The 25407-nt window shown below is 44.6% G+C and overlaps 1 protein-coding gene across 1 annotated transcript in view; it reads left to right on the top strand.

Moving 5' to 3' along the window:
* Positions 1-25407, top strand: part of LOC137371342 (E3 ubiquitin-protein ligase SH3RF3-like) — a 475007-nt gene that overhangs the window by 404591 nt on the left and 45009 nt on the right. The window contains exons 6-8 of the mRNA XM_068033784.1: positions 12658-12828; positions 13042-13286; positions 17027-17349. Coding sequence (XP_067889885.1) covers positions 12658-12828; positions 13042-13286; positions 17027-17349 — 739 coding nt within the window. The remainder of the gene's footprint in view (positions 1-12657; positions 12829-13041; positions 13287-17026; positions 17350-25407) is intronic.

Genomic DNA, 25407 nt, shown 5'->3' with positions numbered 1-25407 from the left:
TTGAAGGCCGATAAATCCCCAGGGTTTGATAATCTACATCCCAGAGTACGTAAGGAAGTGACCCTAGAAATAGTGGATGCATTGATGGTCATCTTCCAAGATTTTATAGACTCTGGAACAATTCCTACAGATTGGAGGGTAGCTAATGTAACCCCACTATTTAAAAAGGGAGGTAGAGAGAAAGCAGGGAATTATAGACCAGTCAGCCTGACGCGGTCATGGGGAAAATTCTAGAGTCCATTATCGAAGATTTTATAGCAGAGCACTTGGGGTACAGTGGTAGAATCATACAGAGTCAGCATGGATTTACGAAAGGGAAATCATGTTTGACAAATCCACTAGAATTCTTCAAGGATGTTTACTAGTAGAGTTGATGAGGGGGAGCCAGTGGATGTGGTTTATTTGAACTTTCAGAAGGCTTTCGACAAAGTCCCACATAAGAGATTAGCGTGTAAAATTAAAGCGCATGGGATTGGGGGTAATGTATTGTGATGGATAGAAAATTGGTTGGCAGACAGGAAACAAACAGTAGGAATAAATGGGTCTTTTTCCGAATGGCAGGCAGTGACTAGTGGGGTACTGCAGGGATCGGTGCTAAGACCCCAGCTATTTGCAATATATATTAATGATTTAGATGAGGGAGCTAAATGTAATATCTCCAAATTTGCAGATGACACAAAACTGGGTGGCATAGTGAGTTGTGAGGAGGATGCAAAGAGGCTTCAGGGTGATTTGGACAAGTTAAGTTAGTGGGCAAATGCAGGACAGATGCAGTATAATGTGGATAAATGTGAGGTTATCCACTTTGGTAGCAAAAACAGGAAGGCAGATTATTATCTGAACGACTATAAACTGAGAGAAGGGAATACGCAACGAGACCTGGGTGTTCTTGTACACCAGTCACTGAAGGTAAGCATGCAGGTGCAACAGGCGGTAAAAAAGGCAAATGGTGTGTTGGCCTTCATAGCGAAAGGATTCGAGTACAGGAGCAGGGATGCCTTGCTTATACAGGGCCTTGGTGAGGCCACACCTGTGTGCAGTTTTGGTCTCCTTATCTGAGGAAGGATGTTCTTGCTATAGAGGGAGTGCAGTGAAGGTTTACCAGACTGATTCCTGGGATGACGGGACTGTCGTATGAGGAGAGATTGAGTCGGTTAGGATTATATTTGCTGGAGTTCAGAAGAGTGAGGGGGGATCTCATAGAAACCTATAAAATTCTAACAGGACTTGACAGGGTAGATGCAGGAAGGATGTTGCCGATGGTGGGGGAGTCCAGAACCAGGGGTCATAGTCTAAGGATACGGGGTAAACCATTCAGGACTGAGATGAAGAGAAATTACTTCACCCAGAGAGTGGTGAGCCTGTGGAATTCGCTACCACAGAAAGCAGTTGAATCCAAAACATTGTATGTTTTCAAGAAGGAGTTAGAGAAAGCTGTTGGGGCAAAAGGGATCAAAGGATATGGGGGGAAAGTGGGAACAGGGTACTGAGTTGGATGATCAACCATGATCATAATGAATAGCGGAGCAGGCTTGAAGGGCCGAATGGCCTACTCCTGCTCCTATTTTCTATGTTCTAAGTGGTGGATGTCTCGGGTTTGGAAGGTGCTGTCAAAGGAACCTTTGTGAGTTGCTGCAGTGCATCTTATAGATGATACACACTGCTGCCACTGTGTGCCAGTGGTGGAAGGAGTGAATGTTTTAGGTGGTGGATGGGGTGCAGATCAAGCGGGATGTTTTATCCTGGATGATATTGAGCTTCTTGAGTGTTTTGGGCCCTGCGCTCATCTAGGCAAGTGGAGAGTTTTCCATCACACTCCTCATTTGCTCTATTAGATCGTAGACAGACTTTGGGAGTCAGGAGGTGAGTTACTCGTCGCAGAATTCCCAGCTGCTGATCTGTTCTTGTAGCCACAGTAATGCAAGATTCTTATTTTCCCCAGAGGGAATTCCCCTTTAAGTGAAGGTTAGACCTCTTTATCACTCCTAACCAGAACCCTTAGCTTCAGTCCGAAGAACGACAACAAACTGAAGTCTAGGCTGGAAGTTTACCAGGCCTTTGGGGACAGCTTGGGAGGTGGGAAGGCTGGCAAAGTGGCAAGGGAAGGTGTCAAATGGGTGCCCAGTGCTTTTCCATTGCCATGCCATTTTTCCAGCAGTGGGAAAGATGGCAGATCAGCCACCTGCCTGATTGAAGTGGCCAATTAACCTATTTGCCTGCATTGGGTGGTGGGGGAGGGGACGGTGGCGGGAAGCTGCCGTCGCATGGGGAGACTGTCCAGTAAAACCTGACAGCCTTCCTGCAGACTCTGGGGGTGGGGGGCGGGGGAGGCCTCCTTTTTGGGCACACAATGGCCCATGGAGAGGCTCCCCTATACCATTCGCCACCCCGGTGGCATCAACGCTGCCTGCCTTCACCCCACCCCCACCGCCCCCTGCCCCTGATTGCCAGGGCCTGCCTGCCTGGCCCGACGTCCCCTAACCCCACTTACCCCTCTTTGAGGACACCTCAGCCGTTGAGGCTTGAGGCACCATCTCCTTGTAGCTGCAGCCTCAGCAATGGCCACTGCTAGCAAGCCGCCATCCTTAATTGGGATGGCAGCCCCGGTGGCAGACACTTAATTGGCCACCACCAGCAATATGCTCTCCGAGCCCCCCCATCGGCCAAAGGGGGGTCACATCCCACTTTTGGCCCCATCAGCAGGACCTCAGCTGCAGTGAAAATGTTCATCCCTAAGTTTCTGGTCAATGGGAATCCACATGTTGTTTATGGTGGGGGATGATAAGGCCATTGAATGTCAAGGTGAAATAGTTAAATTCTCTTTTGTTGGAGATGTTCATTGCCTATCACTTGTGTAGTGCGAATGTTCCTTGCCACTTATCAGCCCAGCCTGAATGTTGTCCAGGTCTTGCTGTATGTGGGCACAGCCAGCTTCATAGAATCATAGAATGGTTTCAGCACAGAAAGGAGACCATTTGGCCCATCATATCCGTGCCGGCTCTCTGCAAGAGCAAATCGGCTAGTCCAACTCCCCAGTCCTTTCCTCATAGCCCTGCAAATTGTTTCTCTTCAGGTGCTTATCCAATTCCCTTTTTAAAGCCACGATTGAATCTACCTCCACTACCCTCTCAGGCAGTGCATTCCAGATCCTAACCACTCACTGCGTAAAAAATTGTTTCCTCATGTCACTGTTGGTTCTTTTACATTCACCTTATATCGGTGTCCTCTGGTTTTTGATCCTTCTGCCAATGTAAACAAGTTCTCTCTATCAACTTTGTCTACACCCCTCATGATTTTGAACACCTCTATCAAATCTCTCTGAAGTTTCTCTAAGAAGCCCCAGCTCTTTCAGTCTGTCCACGTCACTAAAGTTCCTCACCCTTGCAACCATTCTCATAAATCTTTTCTACACCCTCTCTAAAGCCTTCACATCCTTCCGAAAGTGTAGCGCCTTGCATTGGATACAATACTTCAGTTGAGGCCAAACGGGTGCTCTAAAGTTTCATCATAACTTCCTTGCTTTTGTACTCTATGGCTCTATTTATAAACCCAGAATTCCGTATGCCTTTTTATCTGCTTTCTCAACCTGCCCTGTCACTTTCAATGATTTGTATACATATACCCCCAGGTCTCTCTCTGCTCCTGCACCCCTTAAGATTTGCACCCTTTAATTTATATTGTTTCTCCTCGTTCTTCCTATCAAAATGTATCACTTTTCACTTCCCTGCATTAAATTTCATCTGCCGTGTGTCTGCCCATTCAACCAGTCAGTGTATGTACTCTTGAAGTCTAACACTGTCCTCCTCACGGTTCACAATACTACCAAATTTTGTGTCGTCTGTAACTTTTGAAATTGTGCCCTGGACATCCAATTCTAGGTCATTAATATATATCAAGAAAAGTAGTGGTCCGAGTACTGACCCCTGGGGAACCCCACTGTATAACTTACTCCAATACGAGAAACAACTGTTCACCCCTACTCTCTGTTTCCTGCCACTCAGATAACTTTATATCTATGCTGCCACTGTCCCTTTTATTCTATGAGTTTCAACTTTTCTGGCAAGCCTATTATGTGTCACTTTTTCAAACGCCTTTTGGAAGTCCATGTACACCACATCAATTGCATTACCCTCATCAACCTTCAATGTTACCTCATCAAAAAACTCAATCAAGTTAGTTAAACACAATTTGCCCTTAACAATTCCATGCTGGCTTTCTTTCGTTGATCTGCATTTGTCCAAGTGACTTAATTTTGACCCAGATTATCGTTTCTAAAAGCTTTCCCACCACTGAAGTTAAACTGACTGGCCAGTAGTTGTTGGGTTTATCAGCACAGGTGTAACATTTGCAATTCTCCAGTCCTCTGGCACCACACCTATATCTAAGGAGGATTGGAAGATTATGGCTAGTGCCTCCGTAGTTTCCTCCCTTACTTCCCTCAGTATCCTTGGATGCATCCCATCCGGTTCTGGTGACTAATCAACTTTAAGTGCAGACAGCCTTTCTAATACTTCCTCTATCAATTTATAGCCCATCTAGTGTCTCAACCACCTCCTCTTTCAGTTTCACTTCAGCAGCATCTTCTTCCTTGGTAAAGACAGTTGCAAAGTACTCATTTAATACCTCAGCCATTACCTCTGCCTCCATGCATAGATCCCCTTTTTGGTCCATAATCAGCCCTACCCCTCCTCATTATCTGAGGAGTTGCGAATGGTACTGAACACTGTGCAATCATCAGTGAACATCCCCACTTCTGAACTTATGATGGAGGGAAGGTCATTGATGATGTAGCTGAAGATGGTTAGGCCTAGGACATTGCCCGAAGGAATTCCTGCAGCAATGTCCTGGGGCTCAGATGATTGGCCTCCAACAATCACAACCATCATCCTTTGCGCTGCTGAAACCCTCATCCATGTCTTTGTTACCTCTAAGCCGGACTATTCCAACACTGTCCTCGCCAGCTTCCCATCTTCCATCCTCCATAAATTTGAACACATCCGAAACTCTGCTGCCTGTCTCCTAATTTGTGCCAAATCCCTTTCAACCACCACCCTTGTACTCGCTGACCTATATTGGCTCCCAGTCAGGCAGTGCCTTTAAATTAAAATTCTTTTCAAAAGCCTCCAGGACCTCACCCTTCCCTATCTCTGTAAGCTGCTCCAGCCTAACAACCCTCTGCATTCCTCCAATTCTGGCCTCTTGCGAATCCCTGATTTTGTTTCCTCCAGCATTAGCAGTCACGGCTTCAACTGCCCAGGTCCTAAGCTCTGGAATTCCCTCCCTAAACCTTTCGACCACTCTCTTCTCCTTTAAGGTGCTCCTTAAAAATCAATATTTTTGACCCCTGACCTAATATCTGCTTATGTGGCTCGGTGTCAATTTTTTTAATGCTCCTGTGAAGCACCTTGGCAGAGTTATTATGTCATAGGCTGTATATAAATGCAAGTTGCTGTTGTTGTTGTGGAGGACAAGTTGACACTGGAAAAGAGAAGGATAGTGCCTCAACAGAGGAGAATGAGAAGGGTAAACTGTTACCCAGAAAGGAGACGATACAAACAAAAAAACTTTCTCCTGCAGATTCCTAAACAACAATGTGTAAGGAGGCTCTGCAGGAATCATCAACTTCCGACCCAAACATGCGCGAAGCTGGCATTGGGAAGCCCAAACCATTTTCAGGTTCAAATTTTATTTGAATGTAGCCCGCAAGCTGAGGACACCAAATGGGTACTTTGCTGCAGCCCACACATTGTGGGAGAGGCAGCCAGGAGCTCAGGCCTGGAGCGGGGAAGCTGATCCCAGAGTGGGGTGAGCATGGAACAGCAGTGCTTTGTGGGACCAGGAGCTGGCACTTCTGCTCCTTCTGGCCCCACAAAAGGAAAAGAAATAAATATTTGGGACTGTTTTGTGGAGTGATCACCAGCACTTCCTTTAGGATCGGCTGGTTAACCCATTTGCAAAATGGCACAAGACCTGGATTTTGGTTATGTAAACAGCCACTTGCCTGAAACAGCCAGCTTTCTTTTTCTAATGGTGCATTGCTGTCCACCATTCAGTCAGGCCCCTGATAGACCAAAGCTAAGAAAATTCCAGGCCTTGTTCCAGGTCCTTTCACCACATTTCCATCAGAGTTACCGCAAAAGTGTACCAGAAGGATTGAGCTATCTTAGTCCTAATAATTGTCTAATAGTAAAGATAGAAAATGGATATGGAACCCTTGCAAATTATGTTTTTCCTTGACCAAGAATAAATTAAAGGTGCATCTGAAAGATTTGTCCTTACCAAAACTATGATTAATTCTCATTCTCGGGTCTGAATATGGAATGAATGTACTCCATTGCTTAATGGATTGTCAGTTCTGCTGCACTTTGCACTGGGTACTTGTGGAAGCATCTCTTTAACCCTCATACCTGCTGAAAGAACAGGACGTCTGAACAGTTAGCACAACAAATTCTGTGGCACCTAAGAACAGAACTTCTTTTCTCCCCTTTCAAACAAAAAATCAGAATGGGATTATGTTAAAGATGAACATATTAAGAAAAACATTTAATCTCATTTCATGACAGCTCACTATATCAGCATATAGCACATGTGCTCTACCTAATTATCAAACAATTCTGTTTCTGCTGGCCAATCAAGCACAATTGGGTTTCATTCCACTTACATTACGTGGAGAATCAGACTAAAACACTTTGAACTAAACATCCCCGCAGGGGCTTTCATAAAATATTCTGATTTCACGGTATATATCAATGAAAGTCCCTGCCAATGAGAAGTCATATTACAGAATCCCCAGGGAAACAGCTAAAATACATAAGCTGATACTCTACAAATCTTTGCTTTTCTGACATTGATCAGGTTGGGTGGAATATGTTGTGGCTAGGACTAGTTGTAGTTCAAAGTCATGTTGGTTAATATTACTAACTCTTACTTTGTCTAACTACCAAAACAAAAGTTGTATATAAATGATCATTCAGCGTGATACGTTTGTTGACAGAGATTTTAATGAGCATGCAGAGCTAAGGTTAAGGAACATTAATGTAAGTAGACATTGAATCTGCTGCTGTTTTAATCCATTATGTTGGAATGAAATTTTTAAGCCTAAAAATATTGGATTTATATAATAACTTTTACATCTTCAGGATGCCTCAAAGCATTTCACAGTCAATTAATTACTTTTGAACTGCAGTCACTGTTGTTTTGGTAGCAAAGGCTGTCAATTTGCATAAAGGATTATGAGTTAGCATTGGAACTCGCTGAGACTTTGGGATACAGACTTGTGCCTGCAGTGACTCACACACTTTACAGCCAGTTAAGTACTTTTTTTTGAAGTGTAGTCAATGTTATAATATAGGAAATGCGGCAACCAATTTGCACACAGCAAGCTCCCACAAACAGCAATTTGACAATTGCAGTAATCTTTATTGCAATGATTGAGGGATCAATATTGGCCAGGACATCGGGGATAACTCCCCAGCTCTTCTTCAAGATAGCGTCTTGGAATCTTTTACATCCACCTGAGAGGGCAGACTGGACCTTGGTTTTAATGACTCATCCAAAAGCACCTCCGATAGTGCAGCACCCCCTCAGTACTGCACTGAAGTGCCAGCCTACATTTTTGTGCTCAAGTCCTGGAGTGGACATCTTCTGACTCAGAGGCAAGAATACTATGACTGAGCCATGTGGACACGAGACATAAATGCCAAATTGGGCAAATCATAGTTGTTAAATTATCGGTAGTGTTATGAAAGTGCTTCTTTTTCGTTAAAAATATTTTTTTAAGAATTCATAGTCAAACTGAACAAATGTTGGACCAGTTTTTTTTTCAAGAGGATACTGAAAGAACTAGTTTGGCAACAAACATTACTCGTTGTCACATGACTGAAGTTAAAACTAGAACAGAAACCCTGGTAACTGGGGGAAGATGTGGGCAGAGAAGGGACAGTCGCGCACCCCTTGACAGAAAAAGCCCAGGAGCAGCAGTGCGCACTTCAGAGAGAAGCAAGCTCACAAGCTTTTGGTTGTAGTGTCAGTGTTTACCTTCTGGAAAGAGATAACATTAGCACCAAGTCTGCTGAAGAAGTGTCACGGAGGAAGAGACCAGATTCTTGCTGAATGTTTATAGAATCAAGCCTGTAGAAGAAGAGAATTCCCAAGGAAAGAGAGAAGACCACAACCCAGCTCAGCTTTCCAACACCTCTCTAAAAGACCCTAAGAAGTCCACTGTGTCAACTCATCTCGTCTCCTGTCTTTGAAGAAAAGCCTGCTAAATTAATTCTCAATGCCGCCTGAAAAGAGCCATGACCCATCTACGTGTATTCGGAGGCTAGGCCGTATGCCACTTTTGGAACACAACATATCTCATCTGCTGTTTTCTTCAAAAATGAAGAAGTATTCAGCCCAAGTGTTTTTGTTTTGTCTGTAACAGCTCTGAACAAAAATCCCTTTTATTTTTCTGGTTAACTGGTGTATGTGTGTATGTGAATGTGAGGGGCTAAGGTAAAAAGGGAACTTTAAAATTTCAATCTGTGTGTTTATGCTTTACTTCATTACTGGTTAAGACTTGTTTTATAATAAACTGATAATTTTTTTGTTCATTAAAGAAACCTGGTTGGTGTGTTTTATTTTGGGAAAAATAGAGGATATGATTGACCGTATCAGTAAGTGGGAAAATTTAAATATATGACCCATGGAGAAGTGGGACTAGAATAAGCAGTGCACTCCTCCCACCTCAATCGTCACAGTAGCCAGTCAGCCATCATGCTCCAAAAGCACAACTTCATTCCAAACACACAATGGGATTATGCCCATGAGCAATAAAACTGCTGTGAGATAAACTGTGGGGCTTTTACTGTACAGATTTGCTTCACAAAGTTGTTTTTTACTTTCACCTTTTTGTCTTCTTGCTGTTAAAATTGTCCTGTTTACAGTGCAGGTGTTTATAACAGCAACAAGGGCACAATGTTCTGCAAAAAGAATATAGCCTTTACCAGCATGAGTGACTCAAGCCCTCTCACTATTCTCTCTTTGGGTAGTGAAGGAATTTCAGCATCACCCAGCTGGTCAGAGTCCTCCAATATCGGAGAGATTGGTGGAACAAAGTTTAACATGCACAGTTGATTTAGAAAAGATTTAAAAACTTTATTTTTTCTCCAAGTTACTTCTGTGGGTGAATGATAATGAAATACTTCACTACCTCTACGTGGGGAGCTGGAGGGGCTTACGACTCCCATGCATGCAGTAGCCATGTCCTTTTGCTGTGGTCATGATGACCCATCAACCACCTGACCCTTTCCTCCCAGCACTGTGGTGTAGGTCCCGAGTGGGAAAGAGCATTACTCTGTATGATATCATAGTACAGGTGCAGAAAACTTAGACAGTTTAAAGTCTATCTTAGCCAAGAATGTGGCTTCCATACCGTGAGGAAGCCCTTTACTGAAACATGGGGGGAGAGGTGAATTAAAAAAGGCTTACAACCTTCATTCTGCTGCAGTCTCCACCTGTCCATGATTTCCCCTGCTCTTTCCTACCAACTGTTACTGCTTCTGTTCACAGCACCTGTGTATTTTTGCCATTTTGCTGCCTCCTTTTATCATATCCCACTGTTCCCATACCTTCCAACCAAATGCCCAGCTCTTTTTCCTGCTTCCCTTTGCTAATCTGCCTCCAACGAAAACCCAATGTCATCATATCCCCCGCTGTGATGCAGTGACCAGCTTTAAGTTATATAAAACTTTTAGGAGTAGCCTTTAACTTTTACTGCCAGAGAACTGGCAGTAGCAGCTCACTCGCCTGTTATTGGAAATTGGGCAGGTTTTTTTTTTACAGATCTAATTTTCCACCAGCTGATGAAAGTTAAAATCTACCCTGTAGTGTCAGATTGCTCACATACAGAAAAGCCATCCTCACCTTCCATCCCACCAGCCTCCGTATTCAACGGATCATCCTCTGCCATTTCTGCCATGTTCAGTGTGATGCCACCACCAAACACATCTTCCTCTCCTGTCCCCTTTCAACATCCTGAAGGGACCATTCGCTTTGCAATACCCTGTTCCCACTCCTTAGTTACCCCCAGCACCCCTCCCCTTCCCACGACACCTTTCCATACAAGCGCAGGAGATGTAACACCTGCCTTTATACCTCCTCCCTTATCACCTTCCAAGGCCCCAGTCACTCCTTCCAGATGAAACAGCAATGTACTTGTACTTCTTTCAATTTAGTATACTGTACTCACTGCTCACAATGTGGTCTCCTCTACACTGGGGAGACCAAATACAGACTGGGTAACCGCTTTGTGGAACACTTCTGTTCAGTCCGCAAGCGTGAACTCAAGCTTCCAGTCACTGTGTTACTGTCAAGTGAGGAGGGGTTGAAAGGCTCCCCTCTTCGCCCTCTCCGTGTTTGACCACAACAGGTTTAATTCTTTCTTAAAGTGGATGTACTGGCCAATTCATTAGGTGTTTGATTTCATACTTGCTATGATCATAACAAGAACTAATCAGACAGGTTTTCTTGAGTTAACAAAGAAAGTAGTTAACTTTATTGTACCTAAACTGAACTAATAAAATAATAAACAATGCACCAACTTTAACTCTCACACATACACTCTGGAGGTTTACACACACACAAATAGGTTACGAGAGTGGGGAAAGGTAGATTGGTTGAGTTAGAGCCCATAAAACAAAAGGAAATACAGTCTGTGGGGTTTGGTGATTCGGCTGGCTTTTAGCTGAATTCAGTGGTCCTGAGGCTTTTAGTTTGAAGAGGTAGATGACTGGTTCAGTTGGTCTTTTGGATACATCGATGTGGTTGATTTCCTCCAACAGGGTTTCTGATTGTAGCCGCAGTATGCAAAGGTGGTCAGTCAACAGGCAGGATTTGAAAGCTTTCAAGCTGCAATGGAGAGAGAGAGAGAGAGAGAGGGGCTCACACTTAGGGTCTGCTCTTGTCAGAGTCCAGTTGCTTCTCCTCTGCTGCAGAGAAAAACACCACCTTAAAACCACAGATGGGGAGGGGCTTGTCACATGACAGTCACTCATTCATTCAAACATAGCAGTCAGCAGTATTTCTCTGCTTGCTGAGAGCATAGGTAGTTCCTTTAAACTTCTTGGGTCTTGGTTCTTGCTGGGATATTAGCAGACATTTCATCTCCTCTCAAGCATTGCAGTGAAGGATACAGTGTTGCAAATTAGGTAGCCAATTTAAGCTGAAAGGATAACTTTGTTGGCAGCTTGTCTTTTTAAAAATGTCTTTTAAAAAATATATAAATTCAGATCTCCGGTCAGTGGATTAAAGAAAATTATTGTTCAACAAAACACATTGGCATAACACCTGTCATTTCAATTCTCCACCTTGCTCCTACTCTGACCTTTCTGGCTTTGGCCTGCTACAGTGTTCCAATGAAGCACAATGTAAGCCACTTTAACAGCCTTCTGGACTCAACATTGAGTTCAACAATTTTAGATTGTAACCCCCATTTTGTTTCCTTTTACTTTGCTGGATCGTTTTTTCCTCTTTCATTTCTTTCTTTTTTTCCTTTCCTTTGCTTTCAGACAGAAGCTGTTCACAATTCCCAAAGGCATATTATCTTTTGTTTCTTTCCTTGTCTCATTACCACTCCCTTTGCCCTTGCACCACCAATTCTTATGTCATTTAATCTCTCCTGCCTTCCACCCTATCAAAGACCTTATCTTTTGTTCTTTACGCCCCCCCCCCCTCTTTCACTTGCTCAAAACCTGTTACATTTCTAACTTTTCCCAGATCTGAAACATTAACCCTCTTTCTATCTCCACAGATCTGTCAGACCTGCTGAGTATTTCCAGTATTTTCTGTTTTTATTTCAGATTTCCAGTATCCGCAGTATTTTGCTTTTGCCCCTAAACTCTAGAATTCTCCCCAAACCTCTCCACTCTCCACCTCTCTCTCTCCCTTTAAGACTTCCTTAAAACCTAACTCTTTGATCTGTCCTACTACCTCCTTATGTGACTCGAAGGAAAATTTTGTTTGATGACAGTCCTGTTAAGCACCTTGGGATGTTTTACTATGTTACATGCAAGTTGTTACTACACAACGTAAAGCTCTTGCAAAGATATGACTGTTGCAAGACATTTATTACAGATTTGCCAGGGATTTCCTCAGAGTTGTTCTCACTCTGTCAGCATAGCTTTGCTGGAAGTGCAGTGAAAACCCTGTTTACACATGTCATCTAAAATGCAGCAGCAGTTTTTTTTTCTTGGGGGACTTTTGGAAGCATATTTCATATTTTTAGTTCAGCTCTCACACTGTTAGAATAACAGAGTGAGAAAAACATTTCTCCTTTAACCAATTATTCTTTATTCCCCAAACAGCAGTTATATTACAATTCTCCACTCTGCAAATTTGGAGGCTTGAGAATTTAAATGCCAGTCTCAATTGCGATCTCACTGACCCAATTGAATGAATTTTGCCGTTCTCTATTAGGCCACTGCTTAATCTTTGTGGAGGACTGGAGTGGGAGAACAAGAAGAAGTAGCAGCCCAGTCTTGGACCACAGAAGCACACCTCTAAAATCGGAAATAGCATTAATTGTTAATTTACAGCGAGATCTATGTATAGACAAATGCAGAAAGCAGGGTGAAGATTGTGAACTTTAACTTTCCACGTCTCATTTTGTAACTGCAGATATATGGCCATGTATGCCTACAAGCCACAAAAAGCAGATGAGCTGGAGCTGCGGAAAGGAGAGATGTATCGTGTCATTGAGAAATGTCAGGATGGATGGTTCAAGGGCACTTCACTGAGAACTGGAATGTCTGGTGTCTTTCCTGGAAACTATGTGACTCCCGTCTCCAGGTGGGTGCATGAGCAGATCACACAACATTATTAAGGGCAGCCACAGAAACTCATGGCCCAAACTGTGCTGCCTAAAGGAGGCAGTGATGATATCAGGACTAAATATAGGAAAAATTATTTTCTTTTTTCTATAAACTTTGTCACTTAAATATAGAAGTAAAAATGTTTGTGAGTGCAACAATTCAATACTGTGTGGTATCTGTTTTGTTTTAGGGCTCCCTTTGGAATGGCTCAGTCAAAAAACGCTGTGCCAGGAGGTGCTGTCCAAACTGTGAAAGGAAGCTCGCCGTCCGGCCATTCAGCAACCAATCTTGTGAATAATGGTGTGAGGCCCATTCCTCCTGTTGCCATCTCTCCTGTTCAGCCACAGCTTCACACATCCAGTCCGCAGATCAACAACTGCTTGCGCTACTCAGGGCAGCAAACTGTCAACCAAGCCCGCAATGCAATGCAGATGGGTAAGTAATGCACACCGTTGAAGCTGCCTTCCAAATATAATGCCTAATGGCTAAATGGGGTATAGTGCTTGTTGCTTTTGTAGTAATCAACGTCATCCATATACAGGGCTGAATTTTACGAGCCCCTTGACGCCGCAGGTCGGGGCGCGGGGACCGGGAAAATTCTGCAGGAACAGGCCCGCCTCAACCCACGACGTCGAGAAGGGCCCGCTGCATATTACCGCCAGCGGGGGAACCTCAGTGCGGCCCCCCCACCGCCTGGCAGCGGGCCCTTCATATAAATATGCAGCAGACAGCTGCCGCCATTCACGCTTCGCACACCATCGGAATTCCATATGGAGTTCCGAGGCGAGAACCTGGTGAAGGAGCGGGGAGGGAGTAAAATTTTCAGGGCCGGGGGTGTGGGGGAGCAGGGAAAACAAATTTAATTGGTTGTGTGAATGGTGGGAAGGGGTTAGAGGCCAAATGTTGGAAGGTTGGGGTGGAAAATTCGGGAAGGGAAATAAAGTATTTTTTGACATTAAGTGCCACTTCAATGACCATTAGGGGTGTTGAGGAAGGATCTCAACATCTTTATTAATTGTTAATAAAAAAGTCTCGAATTATGTACCTGTAAAAATTAAAATTAATTCTCAGGGCATAAAGCCCTTTAAAAATGGCGTTGGCGCCTGTGCAGTCGCACCAGACACCTTTGCCAGGAACGCAGCGGCCGCCCCCTACACATCATCGGGGGTGGCCGCTCCGCCCCCTCTATTTAAATGAGACCCCGCGCGTAATATCATGGGGGCTCCTCGGCAGCACTTTTGTGTCGGAAGGCCGCCGAGTTGAAAGTGCGGTGCCGCAGAGCACGGTGGCGATTAAAATTCAGCCCATATATACAGTACAGAAACAGGCCATCCAATCCAACAGGTTCTTGCTGGTGTTTATGAACTGGCTTTTGTACTGGAGGCGGGGCTCCCAGCGCCGGGCTGAGAAGGCAGGGGGAACCCCGCCTCTGCCTTTTCGTGCACCCCCTGGAGCAATCCTCCAGTCTTTTTGATTCAAAGTTTTAGGAGGCGAGGTCCCCTTCCTTCAGAGACTTAAAAGGAATGGGGATCCTGCCTCCAAGAGCTGCTGGCCTATCAGAGGGCCAGCAGCTCAGCAGTATCGGCAGTACCACCGGGAGCAGTGGCCACTGTTGGTTCTGCAGCGGCCTCGGACCCAGGCCCAGCGGTGGAACCCCGGAACAGAGGTAGGTGAGGCATGGTCGCTGGGGCCAGTCTGAAAGGCCTCAGCAAGGGGTTTGGGGATGTGGCTGTTCAGTCCAGGGGAAGGGGGTCCTGGGAGGTAAAGTTGTTCCCGGTGGGGGTCCTCTGTGGGTTACAAATTGCCCACGGAGGAGGCACCTCCACCCACCCCCTGCAAGCCCACATGAAGGCTGCGTCGTTTTACAAGGCATCCTTCCTGCGTGGTGGAAGCACCACCTCCACCCACCCCCCCCCCCCCCCGTCACTGGGAAGATCCCAGCGGTGGGAGGAAGAGGCCCTTAATTGACCATTAATAGGCCACGTAAGGGCCTCAATTGGCCTCTGGGCAGGAAGGCTGTGGTCAGCCTATCCCACCCCCAGGAAGATTGCTGGGCGACAGGGAGCCAACAGGCCCACTGCCCCAACTCTGCCCCGCCCCGCCCCTCCACCACCCATTGCAATACTCAGTGTCCTTCTGCCTCCGATCCCACCTCAGGGGGCCTCACAATATCTCAGCCCATATTCACAATAGCCTCCTCCCACCTTACTTCATCCAACTCTATCAGCATATTCCTTTCTCCTTCATGCGCTTATCTCGCTTCCCCTTAAATACCTCTATGCTATTTGTCTCAATTACTTCATGTGTAGCAAGTTCCACATTCTCACCATTTTCTGGATAAGGAGGTTTCTCCTCAAATCCTCACAAAGGTATACCTCTACCTTTACCACAGCATACCCAACCAATAAGTGATACATGAAACAGCTTTTCCTTGGATGACTCACGCAACTGTCCTCCAGTGGATAACCTGAACAAAATCAGGGGCTTGTCATGTGGGCAATCTTGTGTCCCACAGCTCTCAGCCCCAGGGACAGTATTGAAATTCAATAAGTACATTTCAAATGTTTGTTTTTGAGTTGAATGCTTTGGTAGCATTTAGTTTAATATCATGATACCACAATTTTTCTAAAATATTTTTAAAGGAAAGTCTTGAGAGGAGTTATTGATGTCTGTTTTGAGAGCATGAGCAGGTGATACCTCAGGGTGCAATGAAAGAGTAGCATGGGTGCTGCTGCATCATTGTATTATTTAACTTGGCAACTTTAACTTTGAGGAAAATATTTGACAAACTTTTTTTTGTTTGAAGAGAACTGTGTATTTTTATCTCAAAAACATATATAAGTGACATGATGATACAGTTCAAAGCAATTTGCTCCTTCATGTTGCGTTTATGTCTCAAGTATTCCCTCTTTCCAGAAGCTGCTTGCCTAGCTGCATGTTTCTAGCATATCCTGATTTTATTACATAGAAATTTGGGATTTTTTTTTTTTTAAACAACATTTTGGAGATTGAATTATGTGATTCCATCCATTCATAATAAGGCTCACTGGCTGCCACTGACTGCAAAAATCAGTTTCATTTTCTATTCTGGGGACGCTACCTCCAGACAGCTCAAGGATGTGAAGTGAAGGAGCTCCCAATGTAACAGTACCCTATGTCAGACTTAAGATTCTGGTCTTATTTTATGTTTTGACAAAAAGAAAATAATACAGAAATGTTTTCTTCTAGTGTAACTTGTTTTTTTCGGAAAAAAATTCCTTCGAAAGTTCTAGAAATACAGAAGGAAAAAATACCTTGTATTTATCAGGTGATTATTATTCAATTTGTATATTGTTACATAATATTGCTTATATATTTTATAAAATGTGGATAGAAGGAGAGGATGAATAGTAATGCAGGAGAGGGATGTGAGTTGTACTTGGGTCTTTGAAACTGCTCCCAGCTGCAAGCTATGGCACAGCGCCAGTTGATGAAGACAGAGAAGGAGATGTATGTAGAAAACTGGCTTTGTTTACTCATGGGAGCAACAATCCTTTTCTTGCCTTTTGGTTGTTACTTTTACTCTTTTAATTTGAATTATGAATGCTGCTTTGATGTGATGCCCTTGTCATCTGCTGCTAATGACTCTTACCTTCATGAAAAGCATGAGTGCAACATTTCAGATACCCCTGTGAATATCCATGTTACCCAGCAGCAGCTTTAAAGTCACATTATATGACATTTTATGAGTCAATTTTTAGGGTTGAATTGTTTTATAAGACCCAAAACATTTAACTAAAGAATTTTGAATGCCTTTGCTTAAGGTGAGTTGTTTTTTCTATTGTCCAGGGATGGGAAATGTTTAAGGGGGAATGTTGGAATTTAAGCAATTAAGTTTGCATCACACATGGCTGATACGATCCCAGTCAGCCTCGCTTGGAATCAGGAATTTACTGTGTAGGAAATCCGCAGTGGGAGTCTGTATGATATTGTGTACAGTCTTCCATTTTGCTTTTTGTGTTTTGAGAAGCTGTTTTTTAAACTGTGCTCAGTGGTGGGATTAACATGGGCACTACATTATTTGAAAATAACCTGAGGAAGCAACATCCTGAATAATCTGTTTTACAAACCAAGGGGTGCTCAGACACATCAGTTTAACTCAGCCTTTTACTATCTCTTCCATTTTGTCTTTGCAGTCCATCCTGCTGTTCAAGCACTTGACCGCCCGACAGCAACTGTACCACCACTAAGAACACAAAGTCCTCCCACCCGTACCTCAGTCACTGTGGTGCGACCACAGCCAATGACCTCGCCGCAGCATGTTCATCAATCCCCTGGAGCTCCTGGTGCTAGACCAACTATTTCACTAACCTCCGCAGCTGTAGCAATTACTCCACCAAATGTTAATGCGGCCAACTTGAATGGGGACACAATGGGTGGACCAGCGAGTACCTCAGTGACTTCCAGTCCAAACTCCGCACCTGCTGCACCCAAATTGGAAGAGCGGAAAAGTGAGAGGGTGAGACTTACCAGTAGATTGTTCTTTGTGTGGGTTTTTATCTAACCTTTCATTCTTCTAACTTATATTTTTCATGTGATAATTAGAGAAGGGCCAGCAGGTTGTACTGGATTTTTCCACACTCAAGACTGACTGCATAACTCGCAGACTGACGGTAAAGTCACTTATCACAGGTTCAGTCTCATTAGTGGAATTATTTGCTGTTTCTTTGCCAAATATGCATTTCTGATGTCTGTAGCAACTGAAAATATTATTCTTGTGTTACTGCTACCCTGAAGCCAATGATTTCTATTAGGGTAGAGTTCTAGAAGGGGTGTATAGTCCTCTGCCACCACCCTAAATAGCCATTCTACATGGTTAGACCTACACAGCGAGTGACAGCCAGCCATTTAATTGAAGGACATGATATCAGGGCCTGATCCTACTGAACTGTCATCCATGCATTCACAATTTAAGTGGATGGTTATCAGGCGAAAGCACCCAGGTTGATTTTATCCTTTGCTATTTTGAAGATACTAAACCAACTGGAGATTTCTCATTGCCACTTTGGCTAATGTTGACTCACCTAGCACAGACTGCAGATTGAACATGGATCCAACCTATTCTGTATGACTAGCTACTAAACCATGCAGCACTTGTATCCATTAATCCATTAAGGACCTCTGAAAATAGCTACTTTAATGGTTAATTTTACAGTATTTAAGTTTTGAGAAAATTTGTGGCTTCCACCTTGGGAGATTCTTTGTCACTCGAGTGCCATGGTGGAAACAGAATACTTCCCCACTGATAACAACACAAACGTGATATATTTGTGTATTAAAATAGATGCATCATACATACTATAATTTGCATTCTATATTACAAGTGCAGTTTTCATCTCCTCTAAATAATTTTTTTAAAAATTCATTCATGGGATGTAGGCGCTCTGGCCAGGCCAGCATTTATTGCCCATCCCTAATTGCCCTTGAGAAGGTGGTGGTGAGCTGCCTTCTTGAATCGCTGCAGTCCATGTGGGGTAGGTACACCCACAGTGCTGTTAGGAAGGGAGTTCCAGGATTTTGACCCAGAGACAGTGAAGGAACAGCAATATAGTTCCAAGTCAGGATGATGTGTGACTTGGAGGGGAACTTGCAGGTGGTGGTGTTCCCATTAGAGGTTGCGGGTTTGGAAGGTGCTATCTAAGGAGCCTCGGTGCATTGCTGCAGTGCATCTTGTAGATGGTACACACTGCTGCCGCTGTACGTCGGTGGAGGAGGGAGTGAATGTTTGTAGATGGGGTGCCAATCAAGCGGGCTGCTTTGTCCTGCATGGTGTCAAGCTTCTTGAGTGTTGTTGGAGCTGCACCCATCCAGGCAAGTGGAGAGTATTCCATCACACACCTGACTTGTGCCTTGTAGATGGTGGACAGGCTTTGGGGAGTCAGGAGGTGAGTTACTCGCCGCAGGATTCCGAGCCTCTGACCTGCTCTTGTAGCCACGGTATTTATATGGCTACTCCAGTTCAGTTTCTGGTCAATGGTAGCCCCTAGGATGTTGATAGTGGGGGATTCAGTGATGGTAATGCCGTTGAATGTCAAGGGGAGATGGTTAGATTTTCTCTTTTTGGAGATGGTCATTGCCTGGCACTTGTGTGGCGCGAATGTTACTTGCCACTTATCAGCCCAAGCCTGGACATTGTCCAGGTCTTGCTGCATTTCTACACGGACTGTTTCAGTATCTGAGGAGTCACGAATGGTGCTGAACATTGTGCAATCATCAGCGAACATCCCCACTTCTGACCTTAGGATTGAAGGAAGGTCATTGATGAAGCAGCTGAAGATGGTTGGGCCTAGGACACTACCCTGAGGAACTCCTGCAGTGATGTCCTGGAGCTTAGATGATTGACCTCCAACAACCACAACCATCTTCCTTTGCGCTAGGTATGACTCCAGCCAGCGGAGGGTTTTCCCCCTGATTCCCAATGACCTCAGTTTTGCTAGGGCTCCTTGTTGCCATACTCGGTCAAATGTTGCCTTGATGTCAAGGGCAGTCACTCTCACCTCACCTCTTGAGTTCAGCTCTTTTGTCCATGTTTGAACCAAGGCTGTAATGAGGTCAGGAGCTGAGTGGCCCTGGCGGAACCCAAACTGAGCATCACTGAGCAGGTTATTGCTAAGCAAGTGTCGCTTGATGGCACTGTTGATGACACCTTCCATCACTTTAATGATGATTGAGAGGCTGATGGGGCGGTAGTTGGCTGGGTTGGACTTGTCCTGCTTTTTGTGTACAGGACATACCTGGGCAAATTTCCACATTGCAAGGTAGATGCCAGTGTTGTAGCTATACTGGAACAGCTTAGCTAGGGGCGCGGCAAGTTCTGGAGCACAGGTCTTCAGTACTATTGCCAAAGTATTGTCAGGACCCATAGCCTTTGCAGTATCCAGTTCCTTCAGTCGTTTCACGCGGAGTGAATCGAATTGGCTGAAGTCTGGCATCTGTGATGCTGGAGACTTCAGGAGGAGGCCAAGATGGATCATTAACTCGGCTCTTCTGGCTGAAGATTGTTGCAAATACTTCAGCCTTATCTTTCGCACTGATGTGCTGGGCTCCCTCATCATTGAGGATGGGGATATTTGTGGAGCCACCTCATCCAGTTAGTTGTTTAATTGTCCACCACCATTCACGGCTGGATGTGGCAGGACTGCAGAGCTTAGATCTGATCCGTTGGTTACGGGATCGCTTAGCTCTGTCTATCGCAAGCTGCTTACGCAGTTTGGCATGCAAGTAGTCCTGGGTTGTAGCTTCACCAGGTTGACACCTCATTTTGAGGTATGCCTGGTGCTGCTCCTGGCATGCCCTCCTGCACTCTTCATTGAACCAGGGTTGGTCTCCTGGCTTGATGGTAATGGTAGAGTGGGGGATATGCTGGACCATGAGGCTACAGATTGTGGTTGAGTACAATTCTGCTGCTGCTGATGGCCCACAGCACCTCATGGATGCCCAGTTCTGCATTGCTATATCTGTTCGAAATCTATCCCATTTAGCACAGTGATAGTGCCACTCAACACAATGGAAGGTAGGACTTCGTCTCCACAAGGACTGTGCGGTGGTCACTCCTACCAATACTGTCATGGACAGAAGCATTTGTGGCAGGCAGATTGGTGAGGACGAGGTCAAGTATGTTTTTCCCTTGTGTTGGTTCCCCCACCACCTGCCGCAGACCCAGTCTAGCAGCTATGTCCTTTAGGACTCGGCCAGCTCGCAGTAGTGGTGCTACCGAGCCACTCTTGGTGATGGACATTGAAGTCCCCCACCGAGAGTACATTTTGTGCCCTTGCCATCCTCAGTGCTTCCTCCAAGTGGTGTTCAACATGGAGGAGTACTGTGATCAGCTGAGGGAGGGCGGTAGGTGGTAAGCAGTAGGAGGTTACCTTGCCCATGTTTGAGCTGATGCCATGAGACTTAATGGGGTCCAGAGTCGATGTTGAGGACTTCCAGGGCAACTCCCTCCCTACTGTATACCACTGTGCCACCACCGCTGGTGGGTCTGTCCTGCCGGTGGGACAGGACATACCCGGGGATGGTGATGGTAGTGTCTGGGACATTGTCTGTAAGGTATGATTCTGTGAGTATGACTACGTCAGGCTGTTGCTTGACTAGTCTATGGGACAGCTGTCCCAACTTTGGCACAAGCCCCCAGATGTTAGTAAGAAGGACTTTGCAGGGTCGACAGGGCTGGGGTTGTCGTTTCCAGTGCCTAGGTCGATGCCGGGTGGTCTGTCCGGTTTCATTCTTTTTTATTGACTTTGTAGCGGTTAGGTACAACTGAGTGGCTTGCTAGGTCATAATTCCGCCTTTTCTGTTATAAGGCATGATTGCATTCACCAGAATTAAAAGTTACTGTTTCGTCATTTTTGAACTATGTTATATATCCTTATTTTTACCTCAAGTATGAACACAATGCATACTGAGAAATAATAAGACTCAAGATTACCTCAGCCATGAGTAACATCACACTTTCATAACTCTGTTCCTGGGACAAATGAAGAAGGGGACTGACAATCATTGGCCCACTATCTCCCACACGGTTCATCGCTCTTCTGTTTTATAACCTGTTTGGCAGTGTTCTGCACCTGGGTATCAATTATATCCCTGTTTTTGCATTTAGTTGCTGCTGTGTCCTTAATTTTTTGAGCATGTCAACCAGGCTGAAGAGAATATTAAATACATTTTCAACCCTTTGAGCACTGTAATTGCATTTTTTTTCCCCATCTATCAAAATACAAGATTAAAATTCTCTTATTCTCCCACTGTTTTTCGATGGGATATCTTTTCTTTCTGTTTTCTTATGCACAGTGATGCCTAAAATCCTTTTGGAATACATTCCTGCCATAACTCCAGAAGGTGTGTGCTGGAAGGGCTGCAAATGAGGATGCCTTAGTGTGGAGGATTCCATAGGACTTTTTAAGCTACATTTCTGCCTCACAGGGCCCACTGTAGTCCTAGTCGCTGGTATGCCCAGTGAAAGCAGGCATATCAGCCTTTTCCTGGTGGAAGTGGGGCCCACCTGGGGATCCAGGCCTGGGTTACATAGCTTCAGAGAAACTGGTTTTATTTTACATAAAACAAATGATAATTGTGTGAAATAACTTGTTTGGGGTAAACACCCAAACAATATACATGCAGTTTCCAAGGCAAATGGTTTATATTGTACAGTATAATGAATATAATTCATGTAAATAATGTGTTTTTATATCCATACTAATAAATTGTCCTGGGGTCTGTTGATGAATACAACTTATGTTATTTGCTCAATGACAGGAGTTGGATATGAGATTTCAGCAACCCCGTCAATTGCACCACCTACTTTCCAGGATCTATGACATAGTCAACAGTTCAGGTCGATGACCTTTCATAAGTTCTGAAAGGTCATTGACCTGAAATAATAACTCTGCTTCTCTCTCCACAGATGCTGCCAGACCTGCTATTTCCAGCATTTTCTGTTTTTATTTCAGATTTCCAGCATCCACAATATTTTGCTTTTGCTTTATGACAGGGTCTACGGGCAACCTTATACCAGCAGTTTCATAGCTTCTTACAGCACAGAAGGAGGCCAATCAGTCCATTATGCATGTGCTGGCTCTTTGAAAGAATTGTCCAATTTAGTCTTACATCCCAGCTTATTCCCCATAACCCTGCAAGTTAGTCTTCTTCAAGTCCATGTCCAATTGCCTTTTAAAAGTTCCAAAGGAATCTGTGCAAGCATTCTTTCAGGTAGTGCATTCGAGATCATCATAACCCTCTATGCAAAGAAATTTCTCATTTGTCCCCTTGTTCTTTTGCCAATTCTTTCAAATATATGACCTCTGGTTACCAATCCACCTGCCAGCAGAAATAGTTTCTCGCTACTTGCTCTGGAAAAAACCCTCAGAATTTTCACTCACTATTATTACTCCCCTTAACCTTCTTTTCTCCAAGGAGAAAAATCCAAGCTTCTCCAATCTCTTTAAATAACTGAAGTCCCTCATCTCTGCTATCATCCTGTTAAACCTTCTCCATACCCACTCCAGGACTTTGACATCCTCACTAAAGTGTGGAGCCCAGAATTGTACACAATACTGCAACTGAAGCCTAACCAGGGATTTGTAAAGTTTTAGTATGACTTCCTTGTTTTTGTATACAATGCTCCTATTTACAAAGACAAGCATCCCATATGCTTTCTTAATCACTTTACAACTTGCCCTGCTACCTTCAAAGATTTGTGAATATGCACTTCAGGTTCATCTGTTCTTGCACCCCCTCAAAATAGTACCATTTAGATTAGACTGCCTCTCAATGTTGTTTCTGCAAACGTGCATCACTTTGCACTTATCTGTATTAAATTGCATCTTACATGTGTCTGCCAATTTCACCAGTCTGCCTGTGTCCTCCTGAAATCTGCTCCTATCATGCTCACTGTTTACTTGGCGGCCAAGTTTTCTATCATCTGCAAATTTCAAAATTGTACTCCCTATACCCAAAAGTGTCTCCAAAGTCCAGATGATAGGGAGTTGGATGGAAAATACACTCATATGCAAGATTTTTAATAATATATAAATAGACATAGAGACACTTTTTTCTTTGCCTGCTACTATATCTGAAATGGAATTTCAGGAAAACCAATGGTATGACTTCTAGAACAGTAATGAAGTCTCCCACTTCTATACCCTCTTTGCAGTGATTCTCTGCTGCTATCTTTTTTTAATTAATTAATGGGATGTGGGCGTCACTGGCCAGGCCAGCATTTATTGCCCATCCCTAATTGCCCTTCAGAAGGTGGTGATGAGCTGCCTTCTTGAAGCACTGCAGTCCATGTAGGGTAGGTACACCTACAGTGCTGTTTGGAAGGGAGTTCCAGGATTTTGACACAGCAACAGTGAAGGAACGGCGATATAGTTCTAAGTCAGGATGATGTGTGGCTTGGAGGGTAACTTGCAAGTGGTGGTGTTCCCATGTATGTGCTGCCCTTGTCCTTCTAGGTGGTAGAGGTTGCGGCTTTGCAAAGTGCTGTTTAAGGCGCCTTGGTGCGTTGCTGCAGTGCATCTTGTAGATAGTATACACTGATGTCACTGTGCGTTGGTGGTGGAGGGAGTGATGTTTGTAGATGGGGTGCCAGTCAAATGGGCTGCTTTGTCCTGGATGGTGTCGAGCTTCTTGAGTGTTGTTGGAGCTGCACCCATCCAGGCAGGTAGAGAGTATTCCATCACACTCCTGACTTGTGCCTTGTAGATGGTGGACAGGCTTTGAGGAATCAGGAGGTGAGTTGCTAGCTGCAGGATTCCTAGCCTCTGACCTGCTCTTGTACCGTGGTATTTATATGGCTACTCCAGTTCAGGTTTTGGTCAATGGTCACCCCCAGGATGTTGATAATGGGGGATTCAGCGATGGTAATGCCATTGAATGTCAAGGGGAGATGGTTAGATTCTCTCTTGTTGGAGATGGTCATTGCCTGGCACATGTGTGGCGCGAATGTTACTTGCCACTTATCAGCCCAAACCTGGATATTGTCTAGGTCTTGCTACAAGTGGGCATGGACTCCTTCTTTATCTGAGGAGTCACGAATGGTGCTGAACATTGTGCAATCATCAGCGAACATCCCCACTTCTGACCTTATGATTGAAGGAAGGTCATTGATGAAGCAGCTGAAGTTGGTTGGGCCTAGGACACTACACTGAGGAACTCCTGAAGTGATGTCCTGGAGCTCAGATGATTGACCTCCAACAAGCACAACCATCTTCCTTTATGCTAGTAACGACTCCAACCAGCAGAGAGTTTTCCCCCTGATTCCCATTGACTTCAGTTTTGCCAGGGCTCCTTGATGCCATACTCGGTCAAATGTTGCCTTAATGTCAAGGGCAGTCACTCTCACCTCACCTCTTGCCTTCAACTCTTTTGTCCATGTTTGAACCAAGGCTATAATGAGGTCAGGAGCTGAGTGGCTCTGGGGTATCCCAAACTGAGCGTCATTGAGCAGGTTATTGCTAAGCAAGTGCTGCTTGATGGCACTGTTGTCGACATCTTCCATCACTTTACTGATGATTGAGAGTAGGCTGATGGGGCGGTAATTGGCCAGGTTGGACTTATCCTGCTTTTTGTGTACAGGACATACCTGGGCAATTTTCCACATTGTTGGCTAGATGCCAGTGTTGTAGCTGAACTGGAACAGCTTGGCTAGGGGTGTGGCAAGTTCTGGAGCACAGGTCTTCAGTACTATTGCCGGAATGTTGTCAGAGCCCATAGCTTTTGCAGTATCCAGGGCCTTCTGTCATTTCTTGATGTCACGCGGATTGAATCGAATTGGCTGAAGACTGGCATCTGTGATGCTGGGGACTGCAGAGGAGGCTGAGATGGATCATCCATTCAGCACTTCTGTCTGAAGATTGTTGCAAATGCTTCAGCCTTATCTTAGTCTGTTAAAGCAGCTCACTCACCAACCTGCCCATCCTCTTGAAGGGATGAAGAAAATTAAAATAATAAATCAATCCAAACTACTGGTTGGTTATCGAACTTGGAGTCAGTGGTACATTGTAGAGCGCACAAA

This window comes from Heterodontus francisci, chromosome 6 (assembly GCF_036365525.1).
Source record: "Heterodontus francisci isolate sHetFra1 chromosome 6, sHetFra1.hap1, whole genome shotgun sequence".
Classification (NCBI taxonomy): Eukaryota; Metazoa; Chordata; class Chondrichthyes; order Heterodontiformes; family Heterodontidae; genus Heterodontus; species Heterodontus francisci.
Note: the sequence above shows the minus strand (reverse complement) of the source record. Positions and strands in the feature narration are given on the sequence as shown.